Source organism: Lycium barbarum, chromosome 3, assembly GCF_019175385.1.
Source record: "Lycium barbarum isolate Lr01 chromosome 3, ASM1917538v2, whole genome shotgun sequence".
Classification (NCBI taxonomy): Eukaryota; Viridiplantae; Streptophyta; class Magnoliopsida; order Solanales; family Solanaceae; genus Lycium; species Lycium barbarum.
The window spans coordinates 48,265,637-48,280,554 of NC_083339.1; the positions used below are offsets into that span (position 1 = coordinate 48,265,637).

Below are 14,918 nucleotides of genomic sequence, written 5' to 3' on the forward strand. Positions count from 1 at the left end.
TGTCTTTAAGTGTTTTTTTTTTTGGCTAAAATCGAAGTTGGGTGTCTTGAAAACTGTTGGGTTTATAATTTATTTGAAGGTTAAGTGTTGGGAATCTCTATTTGGGTCAAAATCTGATGAAAATGGAAATTCGACCTTTGTTTGTGCTAAATCTTGTAGGATAGTCTTATTTGGTGGTTAAAGTTTGTTTTAATTCGTTGCATGTCGAGAAAAAGCTTGAAGAACTCAACATTCTTTATATTCTGTGATTTGAAATCAGTGTTAGTGAACTGGGTTTCTTACTCGATTTTTTTTGTACTCTGTGATTTGAAATCAGTGTTAGTGAACTAGGTTTCTTACTCGATTTTTCTTGTTTCAGTTTCAGTTTTGTTTCAGTTTGTCATTTTTCTTTTTTTTAACTAAAAGGTGAATGATATGTTCTGTTTCACTAAGTTATTTCAGCTTGTTCTTCCATTTAGAGGTCATTCGGTTGTATTAATGATATGAAGACAGAACATTAATTTGATTGCTTTGTTTATGTCAACATTAATAGGAACATGAATAATCTAGAGCGTGATTCGATGTACGATAGGTTGGATGGCCGAGGGGGTATAAACTCTAGCTTTGTAACCGGTGTAGATAATTTTATCCAATTTGTACTTTCTCAACGAAATTACATGAGCGGTAACAAGGTTAGATGTCCATGTAAAAAATGTCACAACATTAAATACATGGATGTTGAAATTGTTGAATATCACCTTTTTAATTTTGGATTTGTTGAGGACTATTTTGTTTGGGAGTATCAAGGGGAAAAAGATGTGATCGGTGAGATAGCTTCTGGTAATGATTTGCACGGTGGTTCTCAACCTGAATCGGGATTCGATAATCCATACCGACAAATGGTCTTGGATGCAGCTGGTCCCAACTTTGGTCAGGGTTCGAGTTCGCAATCTTATAGCAATATTGAAGTTGATTCTTCTCATCCTTATGAACCTTCAATAGAGGAGGAGCCTAATCCTTCAATGGAGGAGGAGCCTAATACCGAGTCCAAAAGATTTTACAATTTGTTACAAGCTGCTGATGAAAAATTATATCCCGGTTCTGCTCTCCCTCAACTTGCAGTAGTCTCCAAAATGTTAAATATTAAAATGGAGAATACTTTGTCACAGAGAGGTTGTAACCAAATGATACAATTGTTGAAAGAGGCTTTACCTGAAGATAACAAAGTGCTTGATAGCTATTATCAGACTAAGAAACTAGTGCATAGTTTGGGTTTGCCAGTTGAAAAGATTGATTGTTGTGATTCAGGATGTATGTTGTATTGGGGTGATGATGAACACCTTACATCTTGTAAATTATGTGGTAACCAGAGGTATAAGCGTCATGTCGACTCTCGTAAGAGGAAATTGGTCCCTTACAAGAAAATGTATTATTTTCCTTTGATTCCTAGATTGAAAAGATTATATGCATCCCATGCTACAGCTGCCGACATGAGATGGCACCATGAGCATACACAAGAGGAGGGGGTAATGCGTCATCCATCAGACTCTGAGGCTTGGAAGAACTTCAATGAAACTCATTCTTTTTTTGCTGCTGAACCAAGGAATGTATGGTTGGGGTTATATACTGATGGTTTCCAACCGTTTAGTCAATCTGGGAGGAAATACTCTTCGTGGCCAGTGATTGTCACCCCATACAATTTGCCTCCAGGAATGTGTATGAAAGAGGCATATATGTTCCTAATTGTCATTGTTCCTGGGCCAAACAATCCCAAACATAAAATTGATGTTTATCTGCAACCTCTAATAAAGGAATTGACTTTGTTGTGGGAGACAGGTGTAGAAGCATTTGACATCTCGAAAAAGCCAAACTTTCAACTGAGGGCAGCTTTGATGTGGACAATCAGTGACTTCCCAGCATATTCTATGTTATCAGGATGGAGTACTGCGGGCAAGTTAGCATGTCCTTATTGTATGGAGGAAACATAATCCTTTAGATTACAACATGGTAGGAAAACATCTTGGTTTTATAGTCACAGAATGTTTCTTGACCAACATCATCCTTTTAGGAGAGATCGTAAAAACTTTCTCAAAGGTAAGACTGTCAACAGACTATCACCACTCTATAGAACAGGAGAGGAAATTTTGAACCAAATTTGTGACTTGGGGATAAGGAAAGTAACAGAGTTAGATGCACAGGAAGTTAATCAGAGAATATGTAAGTCTTGTGGGTGGAAAAAGCGAAGTATATTTTGGGATTTGCCTTATTGGAGTTCTAACATGATTCGACATAATATTAACGTCATGCATATTGAAAAAAATGTCTTTGATAATGCATTTAATACAGTTCTTAATATTGATAACAAAACCAAAGACAATCTACAATCACGTCAAGATATGGTAAATTACTGTGATCGACCACAGTTGGCAAAGGACACTAGTGGAAAATATCCAAAAGCTATATATACAATAGATAAGGAAGAAAGAGCTATCTTGTTCAATTGGGTGAAGGGTTTGAAGTTTCCAGATGGGTATGTTTCGAATTTGGGTAGATGTCCAGACACAAATGCGAAAAGATTATTTGGCATGAAAATTCATGATTGCCATGTGTTCATGCAACGACTAATGCGTATTGCTTTTCGTGAACTGCTTCCCAGTAATGTATGGCAAGCACATACAGAATTGAGATTATTTTTTAATGATCTTACTTCGACCACTCTACGAGTGGATGACATGGAAAGATTAGAGGCAGACATCCCGCAAATCTTATGTAAGTTAGAATGTCTGGATTGGTGGTGCAATCACAAACCCTGGGTTCTTTGACTCAATGGAACATCTGCCTGTGCACCTGCCATATGAAGCAAAGATTGCTGGACCTGTACAATATCGATGGGATGTATCTTTTTGAAAGGTAAATTTGAAACTTCATGTTCAAATTGTGACAAGTATGCTAAACATAACTTTTCTAATATAACGGTCCATCCATTTAAGTATTTAGGTACCTCGGAACTCTTAAAAGAATGATTGGGAATAAAGCTAGTGTTGAGGGTTCCGTTTGTGAAGCATACTTGATGAAGGAGTCAACACATTTGTTTTCTCATTATTTTGAACCTCATGTCATGACACGTAATCACGATGTGGACCGTAATGATGATGGTGGTGCTGTAGAAGATCATGAAGGAAATTTATCAATATTCACCCATCCCGGTCGACTATGGGGAGAAGCAAAAAAGAGGAATTTATCCTTTGAAGAAATCAAGGCTGCCCAAACATACATTTTACTAAATTGTAAAGAGGTTGAACCGTTTGTGAGGTAGCATTTGAATGTTAAACTCTCTTATTATTATAAATGTATCCATATATATCATGACTTTCTATTGAACTTATTTTGTTGCAATGAAGTATGTACGTGCAACGTCTACAAAAGGAGAATTCCCGAATCTATCTCAAGGTCAAATAGATGAGAGCTTCGAAGCATATTTCTCTATATGGTTCAAGGAATATGTAAGTTTCATCAATCATTAATTTTTATACAAGATGTTATTAAATTCTCGAAATTTAACTAAGTCTTACATTTTTCCAAATAGGTCCGCTGCAACCATATTGAGAATAAATTCTAGCGTAGTCTTGCTCATGGACCACTAATAGGCACTACATGTCATTCTGTGTATTTTACTAATAGATACAAATTTCACACAGACAGTCATGGTAGCGCAAGATCAACAATGAACAGTGGAGTTTGTATCTCGGATCCAAATTTTGGTGATTACCATGGACGGATAAAAGAGATTATACAAGTGGAATTTCGTGAAGATCCTTTAAATCAAACTGTGTTATTCAACTGTGAATGGTTTGATCCAACTATGGATGTTGGTGTTAAAAAGCATAATCAGTACAAATTGGTTGATGTTAATCATCGTCGCCGATATAAAAAATATGAACCTTTTATTCTTGCGATGCAAGCAACTCAAGTGTGTTATGTGTAGTATCCTAGCAAGAAAAAGGATAAGGATGATTGGGCAGCTGTGTTGAAGGTCAAACCTCGGAATGTTGTTGAATTACCCGATGAGGAAGTAATGGTGACAGCTCCAGATTTGAATGTTCGATTCCAAGTTGAAGAAGTTGAAGTCCACGAGATAGATATGAATGTTTCGATTGATGAAAATATACTCTTATATGATCCAAACGGGAATGAAATTGAAATGGATGAACCCATCGATGATAGGTTATTGCCAGAGCATCATGGAATCCAAGATGAATCTATAGAAGAAGAGTATGAAACTGAAGAAGAGTATGAAACAGAGAAAACTATGGAGGATAAGGAAGAGTTCAAAGAAGGAATAGATAGTGACTAATGCTTAGTAACATGTGTTGTTGTATCTTTATTGTATTTTGCTTAAGATTTGGGTGTAAAAGTTTCTGATGGATGGTTGAGTGTTTTGATTTGCACCACAGTTTTTATTTATTGTTTTCTTTAACCTATTTTACCACTTTCATCATTACTTACTGAATCTTGTAGTGTACTATGCGACTATGTTGTTTGATACATGCCTTCTTATTTATTGGCTACTTATTTGGGGTTACGTGCTTAAGTTCGTAGCCAAAATACTTGCTTGGGATAAAGTAACATGTAACTAAAACCATTAAATCCTCTATTAGACTTTTATACTCCATTATATTTTTAGCTCACCTTTGATAGAATCCTCCTGATTTTATTTATATTACAGATACGTAGTGGACAGCTGGTCAGAATTCATTGACGTGCTACTCATTGAAGGTTCTGCATTTTAGCTGCTGTTGTTGAGGTATTGTTGCCTGCTATTGAAGTTCTTCTCACTTAAGTTTATTCATCTCCTCTCTCTCTGTACAGTAACTTGACTATTGATTTGTATAAAATGATAAATAGCAGTCGTTGATGACAAAGAACTGCTACATTTTTTCTACAAATGATGAGCTAGAATGGCCAAAATTGAATTTGATGAAAACTACTGCTTGTGTTGTCATGTATTCTGCATTTTCTGAAATTCTGCAAACTGTTAACTGATCAAGTGTGTCATACCATGTATAATTTTCCCTTTTATTGGAATTCAATAATGTTTCTTGTAATTACTAATATATAGAAGAGGCTTGGAAGCAGCTGGCTGTTGTCTTGCCGGCTTGCTGATTGGGAGAGTAGTTGCATTGGTTATGGTCCTAAAGTTCTTTAGTAGGAGCTAATTGCAGAGGCTATAAGATTACCAAGGTTCAAAGCATATTACCAAATCTGTTGTCAAATGAAAGCATATGTTGCCTTTCTTCCAAATTTCTTTGTTTGATTAAACTGTCGCAGAAAGTACTTGAGTGAAATATGATGACCCGTCACATTATCATGCCTCCTAGATGCCCTTTAGTTCTTGAAGGTTGCACTCTATAATACATTAGTATAAGATCTTGTGTGATTATATAACTAGTTTCTGAAATGAAAAGTTTCTCCAGAAATAATTTAGTGAATTGATTATAAGATATATATGGAAGAAGAAGAAGCGGGAGTGGGATAACTTCAGCTGAATCATTAGTTTGTATGCCAGTTGTGAAAACTATAAAAAATGCTTTAGGTTGTTGCTCTAGTAGACATGCTGCTACTATTTTTTTTTTGTTTTATTTTAATAATGGTAGTGACTGGCAAGCTTGTCCACACTTTGACTTTTCAATGTTACCTCCGACCAGCACATCTACTGAGTCGCTATCAACGAAGACTTAGGCAGAGGAGATACATCTAGAGTTAAATAAACAACTGTCAATATTTGGAAAGTCTAAGTATTGTACGATTTTCAGCATGTCTCCTGAAAGTTTATTTTTTCTTTATCTTGGGAGTCTGCCTGTTTGGAGTCTTATTGTTTAAACTGGTTTTGTGTAAAGAGGTAGGACTGACAAATGTATTGGTGCTAGTCTGAGTCCACATCATAAGAAACTAGCTGCCAACTTTTTTGCTTCCCATTTGCTCCTGTTTGTGATCATGTGTCTTTCATCCACCTTTCCTTAGCTTGTTCATCCATGGTTGGTATCTCAGAATCTGCCCCTTTGATTTGTTGATTGTAGCCTGTTTCCTGTGTAATGATTGAATCGTCTTATTTACCAAAACCATGACCATGCCATAAAATTATCCCTTGCTTTTCCTTTTGTTCCTTGAGAAAAGATTCTGATTAGACTAAGCATTTGAAAGGTCATTACCAAGGGCCAAAATTGTTTTAAGGTTGTTTTGGCTAAGTGCCCATACAACTTGCCTATTTGAAATCTCTTTTCTTTAACAAAGGTCTTCAGATTTCATTCATTTGTTAACAGTAATCCTGATCAGTTAACATGTCTATTACATGCTTGGGTGATAAAAGAGAGGTAAGTTTTAAAAACTACCAAGTTTAGATGTATGTTCTAAGTCATAAACTCTATCAAGCCTTCCTTTACCTGAAATAAGTAATACGGTCTAAAGTCCTGATTGCTTATGATGTCTTTCCCAGGCCTTTTGCACCTTTTGATCTGGGGTCCTAGTTATTTGCCTAGGTGGTTGGTGTCACTCCTTGCTTATCTTGGGTATCAGGCCCCTATGAGAATGCCCTGTCTGCTTTGTTACTTATTTGGTTATGTGTGCCCTTAGGGTTAGCTTGGATAAGACTTATGTCATTATTTGAATCTATGATTATGATCTGTTTTCATTCTATAAGAGAATATGTAGGAAATGCCACTTCCAGCTAATACAAGAACAATTCAAGAATAACTGCAGTTAAGTAAAATCACCTGCAGAGTTGCAACTGCAAAGGCATCCAAAAACACTTGATGGGCCAATACAAACAAGATTTTGGTTCTTTCCCTATTCTTTTCCCTTGTTACAGCAGATGATGGATAATTTGAACAGCTTGTAATATCAACATATGAAACTTCGTTCAGTAGCTACACTTAATCTTGTTTATCCAACACTAAAGCATGACTAGTTCTGTGTGACAGTCCTCATCTCTATGTTGTATGCAAGCTGGAAATACATATGAATTGTACTTGTATTTACATTTTGATCAGTACATATCTAATAATAAAGATGTCGAATTCATCAGAATTGACTCTTTAGGTTTGTATCAAAGGTTGTTCTCTATGCTCTCATCCTCTAATGTGTTTGTGGTCCCATCAAAGACAATTTTATCTGTATCATCCATCCCAGCAGGAAAAAATATCCAAATACTATGCTAGTCTTAATTTACTCATGAATGTTGGAGGAGGTTTTTGATTTTCTTATTCTGGTCCATTGTCACCTGTTCTAGCTTACTTTATAGGAATAGGTAGATTACCTATTATTTCCAAGTCTACTTTAATAGGTTGACGTTGTTGATTTTAGTTCTTACCTTGGATCTAGTTAGTTGGTTAAATGTTCAACAGGTCTATTTCCTTTCCTTCTTTGATGATATATAATTCTGGAGACAGTTGGTTTCACCCCTAACAAACCATGTACAACCAGTTTGACATTGTTTCATGGGTTTGATTCCAACTATAAGTTATTCGTATGTTTCATGGGTTTAAAAAGCTCTTTACTAGCAGCCTGCTTGCATTTTACTGGTTACCTTTTTACTAATGGTTGCTTTAATTTTCTCATGTCCACATTTTTTTGTAGATATGGCTCGAGGCAGAGGTCGAGGTAGCGGAGGTCGTGTAGGAAAGTCCTGATTAAGATGTGATTCTACTAGTCGTGCAAACATGCCTACCATTCCCATTCCCACCACAGTTAGTCCTCAACAAGGTGGTACGAGTTTCATAGGTGGGCCAGATCCTATAAACCAAGTTCAAACTTTAGGTTCGCCACCGATTCAAGCCTCAAGTCTGTTTATTGATCCTAGACTTAGGTCTGTTTATTGATCCTCGTGATTTTTTCTTTCTTTTGGCTGTGGTGACAAAAGTGTTCCTGCAAGATGGGTGGGGAAGGGGTAGTTTTTCTAGTTAATTTTTTTTTAATAAAGTCCACTAGGTTTGTAGTGTTCCATGTGCTCAATGAGCTGTAGTTCCTAGCTGCTGTAAACAACAATGTTATGCTAGCATCTGATGCATCTCTCCCTTCTGTACTGTAGCATTTTTAGGCTGCCACCTGCAGTAGTAAAACTAGAACTGCAGCTCTTCAGCAGCACTGCATATTGCTTAAAACCATCTTGCTGCATCTGTTCCTCTTGTGTAGATTGCAGACTGCTGCACTAATTCTGCAGTCTGAGCCACCAAGTCTGCTGTTGTTTTCCACCTTGCCAAGCCCAACCTCCAGACCTGCACACCCTTTACAACCTCCAGACCTGCACACCCTTTCACAACCTCCAGACCTTGTGCTCTCCCAAAGGCCAAAGCCTCTGTTCCTTTCTCCCAATACCTTGTGCTCTCCCAACTGCATCCCATCACAGTGTGACTGCTCTTTTTCACTACTGCTGCATAGAAATATCCATGATGCTGCTTCATGTTCCTTCATGTGTTCTTGTTGGCCTTTCTTGCTCCAAACCAGCTTGTTCCCAATTGTCCCTATGAGTTCCCTTGAAGCCATATTTGCACCATCTCATTTCCCATGCTTGGATCAGTGATACAAAGAGTTGAGCATGATGGTGTACTATCACTAAACACACCAGGTCTGAGCCACATTTGCACCTCAGCATGTCTGCTTAGCCTCCTAGTGTACTTGATCAATACATCTGAATTGCTCCAGGATTCTTCAAATTACACCAGGTCATGTCCAAACTGTGAAACATCATCATGAGTTGGCATTAGTGAGCCAACTCAATTTTGAAAGACTGAATTCCCCCTGGTTATAAACAGCAGTGTTGATACTGTGTAATCTAACCAGCTTCATGATCATCCTGGCCACCTTAATTTGTTCATGCTAACCAAAACTTCAACCTTCTCTGCTGCTTTTTGTGTGTGTGTGTGTGTGTGTGTGTCTGTGTTCCCCTCCTGGTGCATAAGGTTCTTCTACCCAAGAACAGTGCATGCTTTGTGCAAAGTTTTCTGAAAACAGTCCTTGGGCTTAGGCTTTTTTTTTCTCTGTGTGTGTTCCCCTCCTGGTGCACACCAGCAGCAACAAATGCTGCATTTGGCATAGCATTATTGTTTTCTATTGAGCTTTTTTTCTTTCCCATAATCCCTATTACTTATAGTCATATTTGTAGACTTGCAAACAGCTTGTATAAAAACCTCTTTACGAGCAGCCTACTTGCATTTTACTGGTTACTTTTTTTTACTGATGGTTGCTTTAATTTCCTCACGTCCACATTTTTTTGTAGATATCGCTCGAGGAAAAGGTCGAGGTAGCGAAGGTCGTGTAGGAAAGTCCTCACTTAGGGGTGATTTTGCTCGTCATGCAAACATGCCTAACATTCCAATTCCCACCACAGTTAGTCCTCAACAAGGTGGTACGAGTTCCATAGGTGGGCCAGATCCTATAAACCATGTTCAAACTTTAGGTACGCCACCGGTTCAAGCGTCAGATCACGGTAGTAACCCAACCATCCCTGAATTATCTCCCATTGCACCTGATCTAAGCAGCCCAATAGATGAGGGTACATCAAACCAGAGCAACACTATCAGCGAAGAAGAGTCCAGTAGTCGTCGTAGGCAGCGGACACTTAGACTTGTTACTCTTACTCCTGCAGGGTTAGTCCATGCTTGTATTTTTTTTTATATATAATTTGTGGTAGGCCTTGAAATAATATTTTCAAATTTATGCAGGTTGGAACCTTCTAAAGAATGCTCTAATACCATATCTGCATCTTTCAAAAATCAACTTGATCCCAATGGAATCAATTGGAAAGGTGTCTCAGAAGATACTAGAGATTTTTATTTTGGGGAATTCAAGGTATAACTTTCATCATAATTCGTTTTATAAGTGTATTAGCTTTTATAGTTATGATACTAATAATATTAGTTTACAAACTGTTTTCAGAAGACATACCATTGGGACTCTTCGATTCCTGAGAGTGTAATCAGAAAACATTGGAATACTAAGGCAGCAACAAAGTATAGGAATTTCATTAGCAAAATTAAACAAAAAAGGATTAAGCCGGATTATGTGTCTGATAATGTGTGGGAACGTTGGTTGCAACTTTGGGCGGATCCTAAGTGTGTTGAAAAGTCAGAAATAAATGCAAAGAATCGTTGTGGAGGGAAAGAAGTGGCTGCCGGGACTCACACAGGTGGCTCTATCTGCATTGGGGAGTATCGCAAGAGACTTGTATGTATATATTTTATCATACACTCTTAAATTTTTTATATTTACTACTTGAAAAATACTACTTGAAAATTGGGTTTTCAAGGTGTTTTTTGCAGGTTTTGATTCTGGTATTGTTCTTGAAAAATACTGCTATTGTTCTTGAGAAATACTGCTATTGTTCTTGGTGTAATTTTCTGAAATGAGTAACTTTTGCATAGGCTGTTGCAAAGGGTCGAGATCCAACACCTACATTTGCACGTCCATACACATGATCATGATGGAGAATCTTTTGTTGATGAGCGTGCCCGAGCTGTCCATGTAAGTTCAAAATTTTATAATTTCAGAATTAATTTAATTCATCTAAGGCAGACTCATCATCTTCGGACAACATCCAAGGCTGCTTAGGACCCTGGAGGAATGTAAACAAGCAAAACAAAAAGATGACCATAACATGAATGCAAACATTCTAATTCAAAGAATTGACAGGAAAAGAAAAAATTGATCCACGGTTATTAACTTATCACCTTACCAATAAAAAAATCAACCATAAGTTTTATTATGAATACAAAAATGGACGAAGGACAGAAGACAGTTGATCATGAACTATTTCCGATCATTATACTAAAGTAAAATCACTTTTTAAGGGCACTATGTTATAAATTTCTAGCATGTTATTTCTCCAATAATGCGTAAACTGGTATTTGGCATCTCCACTTAAGCTTGTAGCAACTGTTTTCGACATGATATGTTTTCAACCTGCTTTTTAACCATTTCATGAACTTTGCACCTTTCTGACAAAGCAACTCAGTACTAATGCTTGCTAGCACTTAATTAAAGAGCTTTCTCCTTTCAACATGACGTATCTCTAATACTGAGACGCTCTTCTACGATCCACGTTCTAATTATTTCTTGACCACAGGTACCAATTTATTATTTAATTTACTTAATAAATTTTGCTGCGGTTGCTTAAGTAAGTCCTAAGCAGGGTCCTAAGCAGCCTTGGATGCTGTCAGAAGATGATGAGTCTGCCTTAGATGATGTTGGTCAATTTAATTTTGCTTGATATAAACAGTCTACTAGACAGGAAGAACTGAAAAGTAGTATCAGTAATGACTTAAATCAGTAGGAAATGGCCTGAAATTGTCCTTTTATTTGTTGTTTAGGAACTCTAATTGTCTTTGTTTTCATGTTCTGTTACTTGACTATGAGACTTCATTTTTGTTGTATGAAACTCTTTTTTGCTGGTCACCATGAGACTTCAATTCCAACGAAAAATGGATAAATATATCTGCTCCCTTATCTTTGGAATTCATTTCTCTTTTTATTTGGTAAAATTGAATGGTTAGTATTCTTGATGTTTTAATTTCACCACTTATTACAGGAAATATATCAAGAAATATTACGGGAAAAATCACAGTCTTAGTCTGATATTGATCAATGTGAAGCATATTACGAAGCTGCTGGGGGAACAAGGAAGAGAAGAATATATGGTCTTGGATCTCAAGCACAAAGTTATTATGGGCCGAATCTTTGCGTCAATTATGGTTTTAATGCTTCAGCATCAGCATCACATTCAACTTCTCAATCAGCACCGACAGAAAATATGGAGGAGTTAGTGATGCGATTGATTCCTACACTGACTGATCGCTTGCTTCCTTTATTTATTGAGAAGGCACGCGGAGTGATTTCTTCACCATCACATCATCCAAATACTCCTATCGACAAACCATCAGTTGTGACACCCATAGTGCCTCCTCCTACTACTGCTAACGTTGACGATGTTGATCCTTTAGTTTCTGATGATGATCGTAGTCCTTCACCCATGCATTAGTTTTTTATGTTTTCTGCTTTTTGCTGGAAAGAAAAAAATTATGCAATAACAATACTTGATGGATGTGTGGGTTCTTTTGGTAGTTAATAGCTTGGTGTTGTCGGTGTTTTGGACTAAACGATTAGGATTCCGCTATCTATTTTGAATCTTTTTTATAAATATTATTTTATGTGAATGTCAGTTATTTTTAAGGGTATTTATTAATTTGTATTTAGTATGTTACAACATGTGTATTTAAAAAAAACGGAAGAAAAATATTTGTGACAGATTTGCGACGAATATTTGTCGTTGCTAGAGGGAAAACAGTAGGCTACAGATTTGCTACGGATTTTCGTCGCTAATAGGTTAGCAACGCGCAAAATCGTAACAGACGACATTCCGTCTCTAATCCGTCGCAACACATGTTTAGCAACAGATATATGCTGATTAGCGACGGAATACGTCCGTCACTAAACTCTATTTTTTTGTAGTGCGCCTTAGCGGTGTCTGCTTGGACATATAGGCGTAGTGTAATCTCATTATCATATACTTATCATAAAGCATGCATGAACTCAAAGACAATCTACAACTCTATCGGGGTGACGTAAGGTCGAGAACCCTCGATTCCATTTTGGCATAATCATAATCATCATACCTCACCTTGAAGGAGCTAGCATCATAAGGTGGGTCTAACAACAAAGAACAATATCAAGGAATCATTAACTTCATAGGAACATTATATCATGAGCTTTGGCATCTCTAGACTTAGGATCATCATCATCATTATCTTATTCGTAACATATCTCTTATCCTTATCTTATGAGGAGCTCTTTGTCAACATTGGCTCATGGTTTTCGGAATATAATAAAGTCATAGAGAGATAGGGGAATTCATGTCATAGGAATCATGCCTTATAAAAGAAGGGACTAGCCTTAGATATCTTTTCGTCTTTCTAACTTGCCGACTATACACTTCCTTCCAAGTTCGTCACTCTACATTCAAAGGAATTAGTGCTAAGATTAGATAATCGATAACATACTTAAGCTTAAGCTAAAGTTAACGAAAATTGTGCAGCATCTCCTTTGTTTCTATAAGTTTCCCCCCATTTAATATAGCAACTTCCAAGCGTCAACAACACACCAACAATGTCATAGTCGATAAACTTCATTAAGTTGGCCATTATTCAATTCTTACAATTTTCTCTCAAAGTCATCCATAACCATAGTGGTCACCCAACATCATATTCATTCACATATCATGATTCTCCAACATTCATAATATTATTTATAACAAGATTATACCCATAATGTCTCAAGAGTTACGACTCATGTCAACTATTATTTAAGAACACCATCACTTCTACATTTAAACTCTATATTCTACCTTCTTCCATAGTCCAAGTCCTTCAACCTCTCAATATTCCAAATAACATGAAATGATCATAAAACTTACCTTTTATTTTGTAGGAATGGGTTGTGGATAGGAATACTCCACTTGAAGAAAACCCTAACTTCAACTTCCAAGAGATTCTTGACTTCAAGCAACCCTAGAGGACTCCCTTACACTTGATTTCCTTCGTTTGATGAAGTTGATATTTGATTTCCCTTGAATTCTTGTATATTAAATGTGTGGAATGTTCTAGAGAGTTGGAGAGAAGTGGAGAAGTGAGAAAATGAAAATAATGAAGTGGGAACATTTTTTTATACTTAAAAATAACTCAGCCCGTCGGGACTTATAGGACCACTTATGTGGTCCGTATAACATTATACGGTCCGTATGAGTGATCGTGCTTCACCATCAGGGAAAATATCATTTCTATTGGGTGTTATACGGACCCTTATACGGATCGTATAAAGTTATACGAACCGTATAAGTGGTCGTATAACTCCACTTTCCTGAAATTGCTACCATCGTTTCGTTTGATCTCCAATCCTTATGGAACCTTCTTAACACTTATTTAACACTTCATTAGCAATCTAAGGAGTGTTATAACTCTTCTTTAAGACATCATTAAGTCGACATTAGCTCGGTACTTTACGGAACATTTCCAAAACATAACATATACTTTGCCTTTCTTAATGACCTTTCTCCTCTTACCTCAAATGCCTTTGAAATCTCAATTAGGTCCGTTAAGTAACCTTTCTTACTCGTAGAGACATCATATACTTCTCAGCCTGCGTTAGTCTATCTACCATATGACGACATGAAATTTTTCGAGCTGTAACATTCTTCCCCCCTTTAAAAACATTCGTGCTCGAATGTTAAGTTCTCGAGATTTCTACAGAAATTTTGCCAGAGTTTCCCTTGTAATATGGCGCTACCATCCTGTCACAACAGCCCGCAATAACAATGCCTCTCAAGGCTACAACACAATGGCAAGAAAATACGGCCACACAAGACCAAAAGCGTGAAAATAAAGCATACATACCTCATAATGTCGATGTCTCATCTTGGATCTTTTACGGGGGTGGGAACAAGTGTGGGTACTTGAACTTCATATTTTCCTCCTCTTCCAGAGTCATTTCTTCTCGGTTATTATTTCTCCATAAGACTTTGACTGAAGCTACTTCTCTGTTTCTAAGTCTCCGTACTTGCCCATCTAGTATGGCGATAGGCACCTCTTCATAAGCCAACTTTTCATAACTTGCACATCTGCTACTGGCACAATTCTAGTAGGATCTCCAACACATTCTCGGAGCATTGACAAGTGAAAAACTGGATGGACTGATTCAAGTTCTGTGGGTAAGTCCAGTTCATAAGCTACTTGGCCCACCTTGCGGACAATCTTATAAGGTCCAATGTATCGAGGACTTAACTTTCTTTTCTTACCAAATCTCATCACGCCTTTCATCAGCGATACTTTCAGGAATACCCAATCATCAGCTTGAAATTCTAAGTCTCACCGACGGTTGTCCGCATAGGATTTCTGGCG

General features: G+C 37.1%; 2 protein-coding genes across 2 annotated transcripts; both read left to right on the forward strand.

Annotated features, from left to right (window-relative positions):
• The first annotated feature begins 710 nt into the window (after positions 1 to 710).
• On the forward strand, positions 711 to 1,967 carry LOC132630791 (uncharacterized). The gene has a single exon (XM_060346389.1). It carries the CDS (start codon positions 711 to 713, stop codon positions 1,965 to 1,967), a length of 1,257 nt encoding a protein of 418 aa, XP_060202372.1.
• Positions 1,968 to 9,007: 7,040 nt separating this feature from the next.
• LOC132633868 (uncharacterized) lies at positions 9,008 to 12,188 on the forward strand. Its single transcript, XM_060350280.1, has 5 exons — positions 9,008 to 9,620; positions 9,696 to 9,822; positions 9,910 to 10,197; positions 10,395 to 10,494; positions 11,558 to 12,188. The coding sequence occupies exons 1-4, from the start codon at positions 9,211 to 9,213 to the stop codon at positions 10,446 to 10,448; spliced, it is 879 nt and encodes a 292-aa protein (XP_060206263.1). The 5' UTR covers positions 9,008 to 9,210; the 3' UTR covers positions 10,449 to 10,494; positions 11,558 to 12,188.
• The last annotated feature ends 2,730 nt before the right edge of the window (positions 12,189 to 14,918 follow it).